This window comes from Emericellopsis cladophorae (genome assembly GCF_022114955.1).
Source record: "Emericellopsis cladophorae strain MUM 19.33 chromosome Unknown NODE_5_length_938552_cov_118_678949, whole genome shotgun sequence".
NCBI lineage: Eukaryota > Fungi > Ascomycota > Sordariomycetes > Hypocreales > Bionectriaceae > Emericellopsis > Emericellopsis cladophorae.
In genome coordinates this window covers 462,511-480,722 of record NW_026250930.1, presented here as the reverse complement: position 1 = coordinate 480,722, position 18,212 = coordinate 462,511, and the positions used below count along the sequence as shown (strand labels likewise).

The 18,212-nt window shown below is 53.5% G+C and overlaps 6 protein-coding genes across 6 annotated transcripts; 2 read left to right on the top strand and 4 right to left on the bottom strand.

Annotated features, from left to right (window-relative positions):
* Positions 1 to 1,493: 1,493 nt before the first annotated feature.
* On the top strand, positions 1,494 to 3,818 carry J7T54_004700 (uncharacterized protein; the record flags this gene model as incomplete). Its single annotated transcript, XM_051503381.1, has 3 exons — positions 1,494 to 3,253; positions 3,301 to 3,753; positions 3,806 to 3,818. 3 exons carry the CDS (start codon positions 1,494 to 1,496, stop codon positions 3,816 to 3,818), a joined length of 2,226 nt encoding a protein of 741 aa, XP_051365010.1.
* A 423-nt stretch (positions 3,819 to 4,241) lies between these two features.
* Positions 4,242 to 4,811, bottom strand: J7T54_004699 (protein MSF1; the record flags this gene model as incomplete). Its single annotated transcript, XM_051503380.1, has 1 exon — positions 4,242 to 4,811. The coding sequence occupies one exon, from the start codon at positions 4,809 to 4,811 to the stop codon at positions 4,242 to 4,244; it is 570 nt and encodes a 189-aa protein (XP_051365009.1).
* An 880-nt stretch (positions 4,812 to 5,691) lies between these two features.
* Positions 5,692 to 7,108, bottom strand: J7T54_004698 (uncharacterized protein; the record flags this gene model as incomplete). Its single annotated transcript, XM_051503379.1, has 3 exons — positions 5,692 to 5,748; positions 5,798 to 7,011; positions 7,066 to 7,108. The coding sequence occupies 3 exons, from the start codon at positions 7,106 to 7,108 to the stop codon at positions 5,692 to 5,694; spliced, it is 1,314 nt and encodes a 437-aa protein (XP_051365008.1).
* Positions 7,109 to 7,740: 632 nt separating this feature from the next.
* Positions 7,741 to 8,483, top strand: J7T54_004697 (putative uridine kinase-like protein; the record flags this gene model as incomplete). The annotated part of the gene is made up of 2 exons (XM_051503378.1): positions 7,741 to 7,816; positions 7,882 to 8,483. 2 exons carry the CDS (start codon positions 7,741 to 7,743, stop codon positions 8,481 to 8,483), a joined length of 678 nt encoding a protein of 225 aa, XP_051365007.1.
* A 43-nt stretch (positions 8,484 to 8,526) lies between these two features.
* On the bottom strand, positions 8,527 to 9,669 carry J7T54_004696 (Thioredoxin-like protein-like protein; the record flags this gene model as incomplete). Its single annotated transcript, XM_051503377.1, has 2 exons — positions 8,527 to 9,267; positions 9,319 to 9,669. 2 exons carry the CDS (start codon positions 9,667 to 9,669, stop codon positions 8,527 to 8,529), a joined length of 1,092 nt encoding a protein of 363 aa, XP_051365006.1.
* Positions 9,670 to 13,698: 4,029 nt separating this feature from the next.
* Positions 13,699 to 18,083, bottom strand: J7T54_004695 (uncharacterized protein; the record flags this gene model as incomplete). Its single annotated transcript, XM_051503376.1, has 2 exons — positions 13,699 to 14,226; positions 14,277 to 18,083. 2 exons carry the CDS (start codon positions 18,081 to 18,083, stop codon positions 13,699 to 13,701), a joined length of 4,335 nt encoding a protein of 1,444 aa, XP_051365005.1.
* Between the last annotated feature and the right edge of the window lie 129 nt (positions 18,084 to 18,212).

Here is an 18,212-nt window from a genome sequence, read left to right as displayed (position 1 = left end):
CAGTCCAGCAAGGTGAAGGGAGACGAGTCAACAACTTGCAAGTCAGTCAGTCAATGTCCCGAACAGCAAAGGTGGTCGACCGTGCTGGCCTGGTCCATGCAGCCATCTTGGCGGATCGAAAGGACCTTACGGAAGCAGCCTAACGTTGGAGAGACTTTAATAATGAGCCAGCGTCGGCAGGGACGCGATTGGGCGTGGACGGCATCTCCAGACGGGAGAGGCTTGTTGGCCCAGTCTCTAGTCTCCAGTTCGTCGACACGACCTCGGCATCCAGCTAGCTGGAGGAGGCCCAGGAGGGATGGTGCGCCGCGCGCAGAAAGCGGCCATCCTCCGTGCGCCACGCACTTGATTGGTGCGTGGAGAATCAGCGCACGGATCTCAGGGTCCATGTGCCCGATTCAATTTCCAGCGCCGAGGAGCCTGAGTGAGGCGGCTCGTTTGCATCCACGGACGCCGCTCGACGCTCGAGTTGGAAACACAGTTTGAGCGTGTGGCTGCCTCCCGGGCCTGCTCTCACTTTTGCAAGGGCAATTGGAACTGGAGTCGGGTTCTGGCGATGCGGTTCCCAGCCAAATTTTGTCTGCCTGATCAAACATCCTTGTCCCCAGCACCCCGACGCCCCATTCAAAGGATCATTAAAGGTCGTAGCTCCCGGGGATTCCGACCCTCAATGCCCGTCCTCGCTCGTTCTTGCGTGTCCCAGACTCCCAGGTTGTCTGAAATAAGACGCTGCTGGCAATTCTCGGTCCTGGCGTAGAGAATGGCCGTTGAGCTGCGAAGCGCTGAGCGCCAAGTCAATTGGCAGTTGAACGTCTCTTTCTTCTGCTAATTCGACATATTGGCGTGTTTATAATTGTAGCCATTCCACATGTCCCCAGGAGGACCAGACCCTAGGTCAGAATCAGATTGGCCCGCATCATGGCTACAGGCAAATAGAGTTTGCGCGCCGATCAATTCGACCTCGGAGGCGTCTACGTAAGGTACCTTGAGGTTGAGATAGCGTGGAAAGCTTCTGGAAACAGGACACATCGAGAACGACATGTTCCTGGTTCAGCCATTCGTTCGCAGTGCGGGCAACGAGTCAAGTGCAACAAACACCTGGCTGATTTACTCTTGCAACGGCGTAATTTGATCTGATCCCGCTCATCTCTACCTGTTTCCTGCGGTCTATCACAGACAGCCGGGCATGTGTGCAGGAGTCAGGACAGTGGTCTGTACAGTGTAGAAATTCTAACGAGATAGAGGCTGCCTTCCATTGAAGACGCCTCTCGAGCGTGTACATCGTAATATCAGGAGTCCAATCCTTCTCGGTGCTCACCATTCCACTGCCTTGATATGGGAGAGGACGCTGCACGCGTGCGGCATGAGGCTGCAGAATGGCTGCTGCTGAGTGCTGGTCAGCTGGGAAAGTTGAACCCACCCTTGCGGCCTGGCCACATCCCGGCCGACCATTCTCCGCCCTCTCATCATCCGACAATGTGATGTGAGTTGCCATGACCGTCACGGACAAGATCCAGCACGCCCTCCGCCTCGTCTGCGACTCCGCAAGCCGGCGACGTCCACCGTCATCTTCACCGAACGTTAGCCGCCAACAACTGGAACCCGAAAGACAGAACCAGGAAAGGGCCGAGTCATTGCCTGATCTCTGTGCCAATTGCGGCAAGCTTGACCTATATTCCTTACTGCTGACGGAGAAGCCATCCAAGGAGTTGGCGCCCCTCTCCGATTACCTCGAACCCGACTGCCCCTTTTGCAATCTGCTATCCAGGGCAGTTCAGTCTCAATGGGGTGAAGGGTGGTCGTCGTCAAGGTTGGTCGCAGAGGCGGACCAGATTCCGAATGCCTTTATCCAGAGTCGAAGTCCCATCTCGTTGAAGAGGGATGGCGTTACTGAACACCCTGAACCACGGCTGTTGCTGGCTTTGGACACGTCGCCACCAGGCTACAGCGAGAACAGGCGAGTTATCCGAGAAGTAGATCGTGTCAAGGATCGATACATTATCGCCGAGATAGAGTCGGTGTCAGGTGGTCATGGCTCCATGGCCACGAACTCACTGGCGCCCTCGCTTATTCCTCGACGCGCCGTCGACGCAGACATTGATTACGAGATGGTCAGACAATGGCTTCGCGACTGCAAGCAGCATGCTCATACAGCCAAAGCTCTTGAGCAAATGGAGAGTGATAGATTCGACACTGAACTGTTCGGGGCAAGAGAAGGCTTTCGACTCATCGATGTGCAGGATGAGTGCCTTGTCCTGAAGAATGAGCCCTGCGCATTCGCTGCGCTGTCGTATGTCTGGGGCTGCTTGCCCACCATCCTGCGTCCCTGTGGAAAAACAGAAGATGTGCCTATCCTCTTGACCACGCGGAACAACCTTGAGAGTCTCAGCACCCCGGGCGGCCTGTCGAAAGCTTCCATCGAAGCTATGCACAGCGTGCGATTGCCGCAGACGGTAACAGACGCGATGGAATTTTCAAGAAGAATTGGGATGGGCTACCTTTGGATTGACACACTCTGCATTGTGCAAGATGACAAAGAAGATAAGGGTTATCTGATACAAGCAATGGACAATGTCTACGACATTGCCACCGTCACATATATCGCGGTGTCGGGCAAGAATGCGGACGCCGGACTCAGTGGTGTCAGTCCTCGGCGAGGCAGAACTATCAATGCCGTGACGATTGTCGATGAGGACACAGAAATCCATCTCAGCCTGGCACCTCCAACGCTGAACGACGAGGTGCGAAGTTCGGTCTGGAACACGCGCGGATGGACGTTCCAAGAGCAAGCGCTGTCTCAGAGATGCTTGTACTTTACAGAAGACGAGGTCTACTTCAACTGCATCCAGCTCCAATGGCGAGAGGCGTACGCGCTCGAGTCGCTGAGCGAAGTCCAGGACTTGACGGTCAGAACTGGTCCGCCATGGTGGAACAGGAAGCTGCGCAAGGACCTGGATCCCACACCCTACCGCTATCTAGGGGACCTGACTGGGACGCTTACCATCAAGGACTACCAGGCTGCCGTGCAGGACTACAGCCGCAAGACGCTGACATTTCCCGAAGATGTTCTCCACGCCTTCGAGGGTGTGTTTAACCGCTTCACGAAAGGTGTCTTCCGGAGTAAGCTCAGCCTTGAGCAAACGCAGGGCATTCCCGCCGACTATCTATATCAAGCCATGCTGTGGTTCCCTTCGGAGGAGACTAGGAGGCGAGTATGCGAGGACACGGACGTTTTTTTCTCCTCTTGGTCATGGTGAGTTCACTCGGAAAGACAAAGTGGTTTGACTGACTACGTCCCAGGGCGTCGTGGGATGGTCCCATTGAGTTTGTCTTTGGAGACAGCCTCTGGCTGTCGCGGAACATCTCGCAAGCCCCCATGAAGAAGAAGCGAATGCACGTCCTCACCCCATACTGGCACTACGGCGATAGTGCACGCAAGTTCTGGACTGACGAGATGTGGAAAGCTGCGTGTGAGGGGGTCGAAGATGCATCAGTCACTGAACAGTGTCACCGATTCATGTCATACGCACAAGACAAGCTAGGCATCGACATGAAAATCTTGAGGGACCAGGGTGCTTCTGTCGACTTACTTGAGCTGCAGCTTGGAGAACTAGGCTTTGTGGGCGCCTGTATACAGGCGACTAACGTTGTACTTGAGCGCAAAACCGAGATCGGCCCAATATGCTCGCTGGAGATCGGGCCTCACAAAGGGGAGTTTCGCTTCGACGACACCCAAAGCACCCATTTTGATGAGTTGGTCGCGGTTGTCGCGTCAGACACGATCACGGACCCCCCAGACACGCAGTCCATCCTCTTAGGTCTTCGGACTCAAGAGGGTGTATCGAGGCGAGTCGGAGTAGGCTGGGTTTACTATAACAAAGGTGATATTTCGTTCCCGCGTTGGCAGTACAGGTTTCTGAAGCTAGCATGATGGTTCCCAAGCTTGCATGATGCAGACACAATCCCGCAGTGTGACACATGTTGACAGGGAAATGGCTCTCGTGTTGTGATGAGTAGTAATATTGGAATATTATTTCTCTAGAGAACATCGTAAGTCGTTCTACCCGGTAGTCTAATCTATCGGTAAACCGGGTATAATATCATTCGCTCCTCAAACGACCTTTTGTTTATGCCTTCTAACCATGTAACCCCTCTTAAAACGCCGTAAAGCAATGCTGCCGTAAGAAACCCAGACTCAACCGACGCCGATGAAATGTACAAGTGCGCGTGGGAAACGGAGCTTATGCCGCAACCATCTGCTCACGCTGCAGCCTCTCCTTCTCCTCGGCGAAGACCTTGCGGCTCATCTCGAGGACGCGCTCAAAGCCCTCACGACCACGAATGCTGTTCTCGTGGAACCGTGTGACGAGTGTGTCCTCGATGCTGTTGCGTATCCTCTGCCAGCCACCGCAGAGGGCTGTGATCCTCGCGCTCTGGCTGAAGAGGGTCTCGCCCTCGGACAGCGGCGAGTACACACACTCTTCTTGCACGGAGACCAGGTTGCTCCATGTCAAGTTCTGGCTCACCATGGTGAGGGTCTTGTTTGTGGGGTCGACGTAGCTGGCCTCGTAGACGTAACTCTCATCTACCTTGCCGCAGATGGACTTGATCCATTCTGGCGCAGACTGCTTGCAGCAAATGAGACGCTCGGTTCGAAGGACGCCGGTGGCGGGATCGACGGAGCGTGATAGTGTGTCGACAGCGATAACATGCTCTGACTTGTTGTTCCAGGGGCCGTATTTCTGCCAGTTGGCCGATGAGACCTCGTCCCACGAATAGTTGTAGGTGACGGCGTTAGAAAAGACCTTCATGGTCAAGAAAGGTTTGGGGTTGAGAACGTTGAGTGTCGAGTGAGTTGAAAACGCTAGCCGGATAGTTGTTTGGCTTGACGGTAGTATTCAGTGGCGAGATTCGAAGATTTCGATAGCAGTCGCGTGCGTGTCGAGGCAGGGGCGACAGAGCAACTTCTTCGCTCTTTCTTTTTCTTTCCTGCCTGTTCGAAGCAAGACGAAACGAGTGTAGAAGAAGGCGCAACAAAGATTCTTGATGGAATATCTTGTCGTGGTCCGCGAGGGTGTTTGACAGTGTGAATGAGTAATATGGGGAAATGGGTGAGTAAGGGCAAAGGGAGATTGCGGGTTTTATTCAGTAGGCGCGACAATGTCCAGCATGTGAAGGTTTTTCTAGGAGGGTTACCGTACCGAGCGCGGAGCGGCGGGAGCGACAAAGACTATGCCAAATCGGGAAGTAGTGCTGCGCCCAGCGAGAAAAGATCGGAGCGAAATCCAGCGTATGCGCAATGTGATTGGTCTGCCAACACTAGGCTTCCGGGTTTAGAACGCTTTGCCTCTGGCTCGCTCGCCAGGGGCCAGGAGAAGTGGGAATATTCTCCCGACGCGCGGGTGGCAACGGCAATGCGGAGGCGAAACCGGATCATTGCAACGTCAAAGGTCCGGCATCATTGGCTGAACAGCAGAAATCTCCAGGTTTCTTAACATTCGAATCTCCAGAGAAGGTTTGCGAAAGGACGTCGATTGTAGATCCGAGGACCCTGAATCGAAGGCATCGAACCAGTCAGGTCACATTCCATTATCATTCTCCATCGCCGTTAATTCTGTGGATCATCACAGTTTCATAGCACGAACACTTCACAATAGTTTATTTGTTCTAGCAGGAGGTGGGGGGAGGTGCTTAGTAGTCCTCGCCGCGGCTGATGACCTCTTTCACCGTCGGCCGGATCAAAATGGTCTGCAAAACAGTTAGCAAGGCACTCTCCAGTAATCATGTATTGACTTACATGTTCAAACTGCGCTGTGTATGAACCCTTCTTGTCAACCAACGGAGGGTAGTCCTCCACAACGCCAGCTTGGACGAGACTGTTCAGGCCTAGCAGATATTTCTCCTGACCCAGCCTGTCGAGGTAACGTCGACAGAAGGGCAGCGAGCCAAAGTTTTTGTTGATGACATTGAGCAGAGACTTGGCTGAGCTCAGTCGAAGGTCCACGTGCCCTGATGTTTCCTTTCGCGCGTAGTGGGAGGTCTGCATGTCGTCCCGCACGTAACCGTTACCAGTGCTGCCAAACGTCTCAATGGCAAACACATCGCCCTCCTCCATCTTGGTCTGATCGTTGCTCTTGACGATGGGCACGGCTTTCGTACCATGGATGCTATAAGGCAGAATATTGTGGCCTGTCAGGTTGCGGATAGACTTGATAGGGTAGGTCGTGCCGTCGAGCTCAATCTCGTAGCTCTCCATCGTCTCCTGAATGACGCCGCCGATCTCGCCGACCCGTGCGTCAATACCAGCCTCGCGGATGCCGGCGTTGGTGGCCGCACGGACTGCATTAAGAAGGTTGTCATATTTCTGGTCAAAGGACATGGTGAAGGCGGAATCGACGATACGTCCGTTGACGTGGACACCGAAATCGACCTTCATGACATCTGATTGTTGCAGGACAACCTTGTCTCCCGCGTTGGGAGTGAAGTGTGCCGCACAGTGGTTCAAGCTCAGGCCGCAAGGGAAGCCCATGCCAGCAGTCATGCCGTCGCCATCGGCCAAACCATCGTGGCCCACCAGTGCTCGTACGCCGTCCTCAATCGTCTCCGCAATCTCCGTCAAAGACTGCCCGGGCTTGATCACTTTTTGCGCGTACTGTCGGACCTGTCGGTGCACCTCGGCCGCTTCACGGTAGTCCGCCAAGAAGTCACTGTTGAGGTTGTCGAGGTGGCGCTTCTCCTCGTCAGTCGTCCTATAGAGATTGTCGTCCTTGTACTCGACTTCCTCGCCTTTGGGATAGCTCTTGTTGGGGAAGAGCTGGCTGAGCTTCACTCGGGGAGGTTCGGTCTGACTCGTGGGTGTCTTCTTCTTCTTGCGAGGCTTTCTCTTCTTCTTCTTCTTGGCACCGCCGGCGCCCGGGGCTCCATCGTTTTCTTCGGCATCGTCGTCGGAGTCGTCAATGCCGTTCTCGCCATTGTTCTCGTTAGCCTTGCCATCAGCTGATGGATCGGCGACTGTCTTTGTTAGTTTATGCTGAGCGGTGAGTGTTTCAAGCAAGGACGGCGTACCTTTGAGCTCTTTCAGAGCCTCTGTGGGTGCTTGAGCGGCCATCTTGGATGGCAGATTCTTGGTGCGTGGCCTGTCGCGTGGGAGAAATCTTTCGGAGTAAGCGGTCGCATTTAGCATACCCCGCCGTGGGGTGACTAAAAGCTGGGCGATAGGGTGGCGACGGTAAGGCACAGAGTGCAGAGTCTATTTGTCGCCTGTTTCACATTGACGCTGTTGGCCTTTGGTGTCGAGAGAAGGTCACATAATATAAGCAGCTATACACGATTTATGCCTGCGGGATACCGCGCTATATGAATGAAGTGCGAAAATCACTCTTCGCAAGTGTAAATGAACCGCCCCGTGAAGTTGGCCACCATCAGTACAGGCAATAGACTGGGTATTGGAACTTTGAATACACGTCGGTGAAATTCTCCGTGTGCTGGAGAGGCCGAAATGCAGTATAACCTTCACAAAAACATCATGGACCACGTGTGTTGATGAGAGCTCGTAGAATAAACCATGACCTTCTTGGGCTGACATCAAGCCGCATTCTGGTGGAGCACCCGTGACGTCGGGGCAAGCCTGAGCTTCTCACTCTTCCCTCCTGAAGGCTTCAATAATTTCAAGCTTTATTCATGACAGCCTGCGCACAGGAAGCAGACATCAGGAACCGTCAAGTCTGAGCATTCGCTGCTATGGAGACCCAAACTCAAAAGCTGGTGGACAAGGTCCTCAAGAAACTCCAGGATCTGCCCTCAGATAAGCGCCTCCGTACGTCAATGACAGACCCTTTCTCATTCGAGAAACGTGGCTGACAAGAACAGTCATTGGAATAGCAGGTATTCCAGGCTCAGGAAAGACAACTCTGGCCAGTGTCGTCGAAAAGTCCGTCAACGAGGCCCTGGACGATCCTCGAATCGCCCAGGCCATTTCTATGGACGGTTACCATCTGACGCGGAAGCAACTCTCCGCTATGCCAAATGCCGAGGAGGCGCACGCGCGTCGGGGCGCGGCGTTCACGTTCGACGCGGATGCCTACTTGGATCTAGTGATTGATCTCAGAAACCCCCCTACTAAGGCGATTGTAGCTCCGACATTCGATCACAGACGGAAAGACCCCATTCCGGGAGACATCTATATCGGTAGGGAGAACCGAGTGATCATTGTGGAGGGTAATTACGTTGCGTTGAACGAACCCTTGTGGAAGGACGCAAAGGCTCTGTTTGACGAGGTGTGGTTTGTCGAGGTCGACTTTGAAGTAGCGAGGCGACGGCTGAGAGAACGGCACGTACGCGCCGGCATTGTGTCCACCCTGGAAGAAGGCGATAAGAGGGCGTTGGAGAATGATCTTGTCAACGGCCAAGAGATCCTGGACAAGAGGTTGCCTGTCGACGAGGTCATACAGAGCAACGAAGATGGGCAATGGGTACATGAATAGATGAACGCTACATAGACGCCTGATCAGCCTGATCAATTCCTCTTCAAGCATTTTGCTTTGCTGCCTCGACCGGCGAGGCCGCTGCTGGTCCAACCCCGTTGAGCGCACTTAGCTCACTCATCTGCCGCGCCATACTGCTCCCGGTCCCTTTTCTGCTCCTCGATGCCTTGTCCCATTTCTCTTCTTCCTTCTCGCTGTTGTGCTGCTTGACATTCATGCCGAGAACCTCCATAAGCTCGGGCATCTCACAGTGATCCCGGGTGGATTTCATGCGGTGGCACCAGGTTACCCTCTTCTCCTCCACGCGTAACTCATCGTCATCGTCCGCGCCGCTCTGGCTCCTGCTATTGCCGCCAGCAGCGTCGGGAGCCCCGAATGGCTGCTGCTTCTGTTCCTTTGGCGTGCTGATAGGGGTGACCATGTCTGCCGGTTCGAACAGAAATTCACCGCCCACCTGCCGCTGGTTCCCGGCCTTGAGCACCAGTCCTGACGGGATGGCTTTTAGTCCCTGTGCGATCCCGGCCATTGTGGACTGCAGCAGCGATTGCTTGATGTACGCTGGTTTGCCTCCAAGATTCAGCGACTGCTGCATTCCCAGGGCATTGTACAGGGATCGCTTTGGATCAGAATAGATCGGAAATTGGCATTTCGTGGTCTTTGCGTAGTCGTCGATAAACGCAGAGTCGCCGCAACCAACGATGACGATAAACGTGCTCAGAGGCAGAGCGAGAAGGGAGTCGGGTGTGATTGTCTCGGACAGGGTTCGTATGTAGTCCTGGCACATCTGGAGGTGTTAGCTTCAGCTGAAGTCTGTCCAAGGCGTCTCGAAACCTACACCACAGTAGAAGTGCCGTATAAATATCACCATGACCCTGCGTGCGACGTTGTTGCCACTATAGAGTGACTTGAAAGCATGTGATCGGCCATCGCGATCCAGCACAATGTAATCTTCAATTTCCCTTAGTGTGTCTGGCGAGGGAAGCTCATTGTTCGTCTCCACCTCGCCTTCGAACTCTCGTGGGTTTGTTTTGTCAATGTCGATAAAGGACTGCCGGACTGGCTTGCGGGAGATCTTCGCGGCGACTGGTTTTTCGGAATTCGAGGCTGGGGCCGGCCCAGGCAAAGAGCTAGCGTCAAGGTTGGGCTTCTCGTCTTGCACGAGAGTCTCCTCCTGCTTCTCAGCCATGACGATAAAATGACAAGGACGCTGGATGAACGCTCAGAGAAGGGGAGATTGCAATGATACGATGAGATATGCAAGAGGCAAACAACAACAAAAAGAATTGGCGAGCTGGATCGCCCAAGGTATCGTCACCCTGGACTGTGGGTTTGTCGGCGGCGGCTAGACCAGGATCGTCGCGTACTGCGCCACGAAGATAGTGGTCGAGGCCAGGTCAACCTTCGCTTCTTGCGACATAACTGCCCACAATGGGAGATGCACGTTGATGCACACAGCGTGAAAGCCATCATGGATTTAGTTCTAATCGGAACTGACCCCGTTCTATCGACAGGGAAGCCAGGCGACTATGCACCAAACCTTGTTTGTTGCTGAGGTCATGCTGGTAGAGAGACTAGCTGAAGCCTCTTAGGCAGCTAACTAACGTTAACTTAACTTATTTTAGTTGATTTATCTGATTTGGCTACCCTATGCAATCGCTGGGTTTCATGCTCGAGCCCTTCACCGTCGACTCCTGAGAGGAATGTTAGACTTTTAAGAATACCTTAGATAATTACAGCTGGAAGACAGGTGCGGACTTTTCGATGTTTTTGCTGAGCGCCACAATCCTTTCGAGAAGCTCTAAGCGAGTGACCATTTCCCACACTCCTACCACTTTGGACCTGCACGGGTTTGTGCCTCATTGCCTCCAAGGACGGAGGACAAGCAACGAACAACTGAGTGGGATCAATTTAGCACATTACATTTGTTCCCATTCTTCGTCTCGTGAGTTAGCATAATAAGTGATATCCTCTGCACTGCTCTTATATTTTCATCGCAAACTGTGCTTCATCTCCAGGTGGTGTCCCACCACTCCTAGTAGCATCAACGAAGGGCCCGATCCGAGTCGAATTCTTTCTCGTGGGGCGCGACAACACAAATTCTAATCATCGTCAATCAAGCACAAACAGACTCACGGGGCATTTCACGTCATCGCCATGGATTCAGAACTTGGAGGCTTATTCTCAATAACCCTGTCCGATTCCGAACCTGAAGAAACTACCAAGACTGAGCCACCTCGCGATCGCACAGGCCAGTCTGAAGAAGCGTACCAAGCCGTGAGGAGAGACTATCGAGCAAAAGTTGAAAACGGGGAGGTCGGTTCAAACTGGCGACCAGCGAATCCAAGTGACATGTCCCGTTGACATATCTAGGTCCACAACATTGTCAGGTTGCCGGTTGAGAAGGGTGCCAAGAAGCACCAGATTCAGGACGTCCTGTACGCGGCAGAAGAATTGTACTTTTTCCGCCGATACAGCGAAGCCACAGACTTCCTCCAGAAAGTACTGAAGCAGGGCGAAGGGCAGAGTCACGGATTTGATGAGGAAACGAGGGCTTTATTGGGCATGTTCCTTACTAAATGTCAGGAAAAATCTGTAAGGTGATTGATTTCTCTTACAATCACTCAAAAACTCCAATCGCAATGACAATGACAATACCTCGAGATACAGAATTGCAAAAAAGACGACCGCGAACACTGGCAATATACTAGATCCTAGCCCCTCAGTCGAATCTCTGTCTGCCTCATGTCCCCGAGACGAAGCTTCGACCTTCAACAAGCCCAATACGAGCGCTCCAGGCCGGTCTTAGCCTTGTTCGTTTGTGGCATCTTCAAAGACACAGGGATTTGATCCGATGGCAAGGAATTTGACGGAAAGAAGTCTGCAGCTTCTTGGGTGCATGTCTTCGAAGGCGAGGTTGCGTTGGCTGTAGTCACGCTTTGACCGTCTGTGTCACTCTTGGACTGGCCATTCAATTTCTCTCCAAGCTCGGGTTGACGAGCTGTCTTAGCATCTGGAAGTCCGGGGCTTATTTTCATGGCTGTCAATTGCTCTGTCAGTCTTGTGACATTCGGCACTGACGTGACGATATCCTTCTGTGGTGCCATGGGCGACATTGATATCTTTGAGTCTGCGCCTGTTTCAAGTCAGCGACTGTGGACCACGGCGGTACGCCATACTGACCTGGGCGATACACATGCTTTTGAACATCTGAATCTTGGCTCATGCTATGCGAAGGCATACGCGCGTCCCGTCGCCGCTCTTCCATGTCCTTCACACTGAAGACCCTCGTATCGTAGCCGCGCATCGAATCTGGATGTCCATGCGGAGGCTGGTGGGCAGTTTCACAACCCTTCTTGCCTCCAGCACATGAAGATATACGTGCGATGAGCCCGAGTATTGTTTCCTTACATTGGTTGGGATTTCCCCAGTCATTGTGATCCTGATCTTGGAACAGGCGCATAGCGATGTTGGCCATGAGGGCGCTGTGCTTCGAAAGACCACCATTCTTGTTCAAAAAACTCACTACTTCTCTCAGAGCTGAATCTACCGCAGCCAGTTTCATCTCCATCAAAGAGCAGAAGGCTGTGTCCTCTTCATTTGGCGTGTTGATGTCGAGCAGTGTGTCTTTTGTCTCGATCCCAGGGCCTGGGGGTTGGGAACCGAGAGGCTGAATGTCGTGGAAAGGACGTGATTGAATAACCTCCTGAGCAGCAGGAACCACGGTTGGTGGCTGCGCCCGGTCGCTCATATCTTTCTTTATCTCGAGAAGGGCTTCTTGAAACCCCCTGGTCTGCTCTAGATTTTTGAGATGGATCCTGTACTTCTTCTTGTCCGTGAATGCATCGAAGCGGCAGACGCCTCCCTCTAGAGTTGGCGTCGAGATGTCTGTGATAGCATATCGCCGAATGTCTGTGGCAGATGCCCATAAGTACAGATATTCCATAGAATCATGCTCGTCCTCCATCGCGATCTCAAACCTGACTTGGAGTGAGCCACTGACGATACAATTCCCGCTGTAAATGATCGTGCGCAGCGGATCATTTGGATCTGCGGCGCAGGTCCAAGATCCAACGCACTCGCTGAGTTGCTCAGGAATGGCCGCGGTCATATGGGCAGGCTGACGGGGCGAGAAGGTTGTAGTTTTTCTGCGAGTCTCAGCGTGCTTCGAAGATAATGATGAGGAAGAGAGTGTAATTACTGAGCAGCTTTTGTAGCGTTCTTCCAGGACGAGTCTCCGTGGGCAAGGCCACGTGTTTGATAAGCCTCTGCATCATCGATTGAGACTGACCAAAGCGTTAGTAGTTGGACTGGTTCGAAGTGCTTCAGACGACATGCCTCCCCATCCTTGAGCAATCTTGGGAGGCTTCCTGTTGCGGACAAGATTACTGTACCTATTGGCGCTGCGGCTGCTACTGTCGAGCGGTAGTTCTTCTTGACGGTATCGGCCTAGGTCATAGCGCATTTGCTATGGTTTCTTGTTTAGTCTTCAATACCGTAAATTTTCCATAATGATACTCACCGCCGCTGCAGCGGAAAGATTGTTGGTTAGAACTGCCATGCCGAGTTCCTGAGGCAGAATGTTGAAGAGACTGGTGATGGAAGAGTCATGTCTGGGGGAGGCCGAGGAAGGATGGAAGAAGAATGAATGTGAACGGCAAGTGACTACCATGGAAAGTAGGCGGAATAAGGGTCATCTTCACAGCAAAGCACCTGCTATCTAGGAACCTGAAAGCAAAGGTCGGTGAGCAAAGGATGGGATGAGAAAGTGCCCCGGCACTCAGAGGAAGCAAAGTAGATTACTATGAGTAATACTCATATTTTGGGGAAGCGGGATAGAGTGAAGCCACTTCTATCCAGTCACGCGTGGGGAGTATATCATCGTCAAGTGCCCGTTAAGGTCACGCAGTCGAGGTCGACTCCTTGCTCAACCTGTTCCCGCCGTAAAGGTCAGCCTGAAGGGAGGTACCTTGAAAACAGCTCGAAGAGCGGCACTTGGATGGTGGGAACAATTGATTCGGTAGCAAACAAACCCCAAAGGCAAACAGACCCCAGTCATCTGCTTGCCGTGTACTTTGACTCGCTTTTTAGACCTTTGTGCACACTGTGTCATTCCGAAAGTCAAAATGCTCATGTGTTGCAATATTATATGTTCTAATGCTCGCTATGAAGAAGATTCTATTGCCACTTTCCCGCCCAGCTCCGAATTTGACAGGTTCTATTCCTCCTTCTTGCGCTGCAGCGACTTCTTGACTTTGTCGACAGCCTTTCCGAGACCACCAAAAACGTACCCGAAACCAAAGCTCCAGCCCTTGACTCGGACAGTATAAATGAAAAAGTAAACAAGCGCCCAGTTCGAGATGCAAAAGGCGAGGAAGATACCAAAGTCTCGCCACTTCTCACTTGCCTGGATATTGAGGGTCTGCAAATACTGGTCACCAGACTCATATGGACAGTATTGGCACCCGCTGGTCGCATCAGGGTTCAACAGATAGCCACCCATCTGCTCAGCAAACGATCCGGCATACCCCTGACAGGTCTGGCCAGGCGGGGCATCAAACATGGCAGTCTCTAGCGAGGAGCACTCCACGGGCTGATCATGGAGGGTTGCAGCGAGGATGCCACCGACCCAGTACGTCGAAGGATTGACGTAGTACATCCAGTACTTCCAGAAGACGGGGAGTGATGCGTACGGGCGTACGACTCCGTTAAAGAGACCGAACATGACGAAGAAGAAGGGCAAAACCTGTCTCAAAGTTAGTCCTGCCATCCATCAGGGAGAGATTTGTTACTGACATTTGAGATGACAGTGAAGTTGGGCGCAAAAGCACAGATCCACTGCCCCCAGCTATTCATGAAAAAGAACATCAACATGGTCATCAAGAAGACGTAGCCCGAGACAGAGCTCTCAGCAGGCAGCCCCGTTGCCCAGTACCACAGCACCCAATATAAGACGCTGGAAACGATCGCACCCGGAATCTCGGCGACAATATTGGCAGTGCAGAATGCGACCCAGCCATAGATGCGAGATGGGTACTCGCGAGCCTGCCATAGTGCCAGGTTGGTGTAAAACTTGGGTACGACACCATTGACAATGGTAGGGGGGATTGTGACGATGAGGAAGCAAGTGAACATGCGGTTCTGCATGTCCTGGATGCTGTACCCGAGCTGCCAAAAGGTGAAGCCGTTGAAAATACCCATGATCACCGAGATGAAGAGCTTGCCGTACATGTACGAAGGATCGCGCCAGTACTGCCTGAACATGCGCTTCGTCAACTCGATGGTTTGGACAGCAACTGGAGCAGCGAACTCGGCGGCATTCTGGCCATCTTTTTGGTTTGACTCGTCAGCGACGGCGCGGCTGCGAGTCTGCTTGAGGCCATCGATTTCCTCAATGACAGCTTGCGCCTCTGGACTCCGGGCCCACTCCTCGTTCCAATCGACCTTTGTACCATCCTCTCGCTTGTGAGGTCTGGCGGCCGTCTCGAGGATAAACTCGGCGACATTCTTGTTGGGAGGGCAGATGGCGCCGCGGTGAGCAAAGTACTTTGTCACCTCTTGTCCGTTCTCCCCCATGGGGCCGAAGTAGAACGTGTTACCACCAGGGTTCAAGGCAAGGACCATGTCGAACTGCTCAATGAGGACACTGCTTGGCTGGTGGATGGTGCAAATAATCGCTTGGCCGGCATGGCTGAGCTTCTTCAGGAAACGAACAATGGAGTAGGCTGACTGGGAGTCAAGACCAGACGTAGGCTCATCAAGGAAGAGCAGGAGAGCTGGCTTCGCAGCCAGCTCCACACCAATGGTCAACCGCTTGCGCTGTTCGACACCCAGAGAAGCGATAATAGCATCTTCAAGGTCGTTCAACTCGAGCAAGCCGATGATCTTGTCAACATACGCAATTTTCTCCGAGCGAGGAGTGGCAGCGTCTTGGCGAAGCAGCGCGGAGAACTCGATAGCCTCGCGAACAGTCTGCGTGCGGTCGTGGAGGTCACCTTGGAGGCAGAAGCCCGTGTTGCGCTGAAAGTCTGCCCCGAGAGCCTGACCGTCGACGAGCATCTCGCCAGAAACAACACCGATGTTTTGACGCTGCGATAGCGTGTTCAGAAGCGTCGTCTTTCCCGCACCAGAGGCACCCATCAAAGCGACCATGACACCAGGCTTGGCGTATCCGTTGACCTTGTTGAGCAACTTGCGCTCTCCACCCATGTACGGCACAGACAGCTCCAGATTGCGCCATGTAAAGATCGACTTGCTCTCCGTCAGCTGCTCGAGGACCTCTTCAGAAGCGGCACTGGCACTGTCGGCGACAACAGTTGATGCAGAGCTGTTCGGGTTCTCCTCGTCAACTGGCGCGACTGCCTTTTGGGTTTGCTTCGTAGACTTGCCGGTCTTCTTGAAAAGCAGAGCGCCACCGCCGCCCTGCGCAAAGTTGATTACTTCAGTCGCAAAAACTGTAATGAGAATGTAAAGCACGGAGAAGGCGATGAGTACGCCGAAATTGCGCCACAGGTTGGAGCGGCTGTAGTTATACTGCGCCTGCAGATAATCAGCACCGGTCACGGACTGACCGTTGACGCCAGCGCCGGCAATGGCGCAGCCTTGGTATTGAGGGTCGACTCCTGGGCCTTGCGGGATTAGTTGGCTGGACGCGCACTCCATGGTCTTTCCGACAAGCTCGTTGGTCAGAACGCCCTCAAAGCTGTAGCTGAGGGGGTTTACCCAGTATAGCCAGCCGAACCAAATGTACTTGCCCAAGAGTTGAGTCTTGGGGATGACATAGCCGGTGAAAATGATCAACAGATTCAACGCAATGCCGGAAAAGCGAACAGCGGTATCGATTTCGGGCGAAAAGCTAGCAAACATGCGGTAGAGCGCCGTGACCATCATGGTGGTGGTGAAGATGAAGAGCATGTAGATGAAGAACTTGCCCGCGTCTGCGGATAGACCAGTCATCCAGTACATGATGATGCCGAAGATCATGGTCTGGAACAAGACGACGGGGAAATCCAGGAGAACACGAGCAAGGGACACAGCCGAGGGGCGGTAGAAGGCATAGTCTTCATGGCGCTTGACAATCGCGCGACCAGAGACGGCCTTCATCAGCTCGGAGAGCTGCAGCCAACCCAGGAACAGGATCGAGAAGAAGACAGTGCCACCTCGGGTGAACGCCCCCTCAGTCGTTGAGGGCTGGCCGTAGAAGAGGGAACCGACAATGAGACCATTGGAAATGATGATGAAGAGTTTGGTCCAAAGTGTGGCCGTGTCAGCGAGGAGAAGCCACCATTCGCGCTTGGTGCAAGCTACGACCTGCTTGTAAAAGGGCACGGTGTATGGCGATTTCTCGGCGACGTGCTTCGACTTGGACTCTTGCACGGCACCTTCGAACTCCTTGGTGTGCTGGAAGTTTGATTCATCGAGGCTTCGCTTGTATGATTGGAGATCTTCGAGCATTTCCTGGTAGTTGGGCGACTCGCGGAAGGCTTTTTCCAGCTCCTCGGCTGTTTTGGGTGCAGACTTCTCAAATCCAGGCCGGAAACGACGCTCATTGGGGTCAGTGACGGCGGTCAAGAAGTCGGCGGTCGTCTGACGCTCGGGGCATTCGAAGCCAAGATCGACGAAGTACTGCTTCGCTTTGCTGGCGGGGCCCGAGAAGATTTGGCGGCCGTCGTCAATGACCAACACCTTGTCCATGGTCTCGTAGATGCCCTCACCCGCCTGGTACAGGGTCACGAGCGTCGTTCGGTTGCTCACATCGGTCATGATACGCAGTGACCTGGCGTAGTCGAGGGCAGTTGACGCGTCGAGGCCTCGGGTCGAGTTGTCCCAAGCAATAACGGCGGCTTTGGACGCAAGAGTCTCGGCAATGGAAACACGCTTCCTCTCACCACCCGAGACACCGCGCGTGTACTCATCGCCGACCTGAGTGTACTTCGTGTGGCTGATACCAAACATCTTCATGAGGGCATTGGCGATGACCGGGATATCCTCCTTGACCGCCTTCTTGCTCTTGTTCATGAGGGCAAAAGTCAGAGTCCGCCACACGCTGAGGGTCGCAAAGTGAATGTCGTCTTCGTCGTTGTAGACGACCTCGCCTCTGTACAGCTTCTTCTGCTTTTGAGCATCGATGCCGCCGTAGGAAACATTGCCCTCCACGGAGGCGTATGACTCGCGATTGTTGCTGACTGTCTTCAGAAAGGTACTGCAGCCCGAGCCAGGCCGGCCGAGGACCAGCATCATCTCGCCGTCACGAACGCAGCCGGTGAAGTCGTTAATCAGAGTACGCGTCTGCATACCCTTGGGACGGAGGAAGGGAACGAAGCGGGCCAAGAGCTTGTACAGATCGGGTCCAAAGGTGCCCAGGATGGCGTCTGGCACTGTTCGCACAAAGGTGGCTTTGCTACCAGTGCCCTTGACCGTGAGGTTCTCAAACATGAGGCCGACCTTTTTCATGGAGCCAGCCTCGTCTGTTCGCTTCTCGAAGTGTCCCTCGCGCATGAAAGCGCCGAGCTCGAAGTCGCCGTCATCTTTGTCGGTGTCCTCCTCATCGCCTTCGTCCTTCTCAGAAAGGTGGTGGCCAGCTTCGACATCAGATTCACGCATTGACCTCCGCGATTGGTCAGCTCTCGATGGGACAGCGCTTACTCTGCTTCTCGTTGCTGTGAGAGGCCGACTATGCTGTGATCCGCCGGTCCTGCTCTTGTGTAGTTGCATGATGTTGTGGCGGAGAGC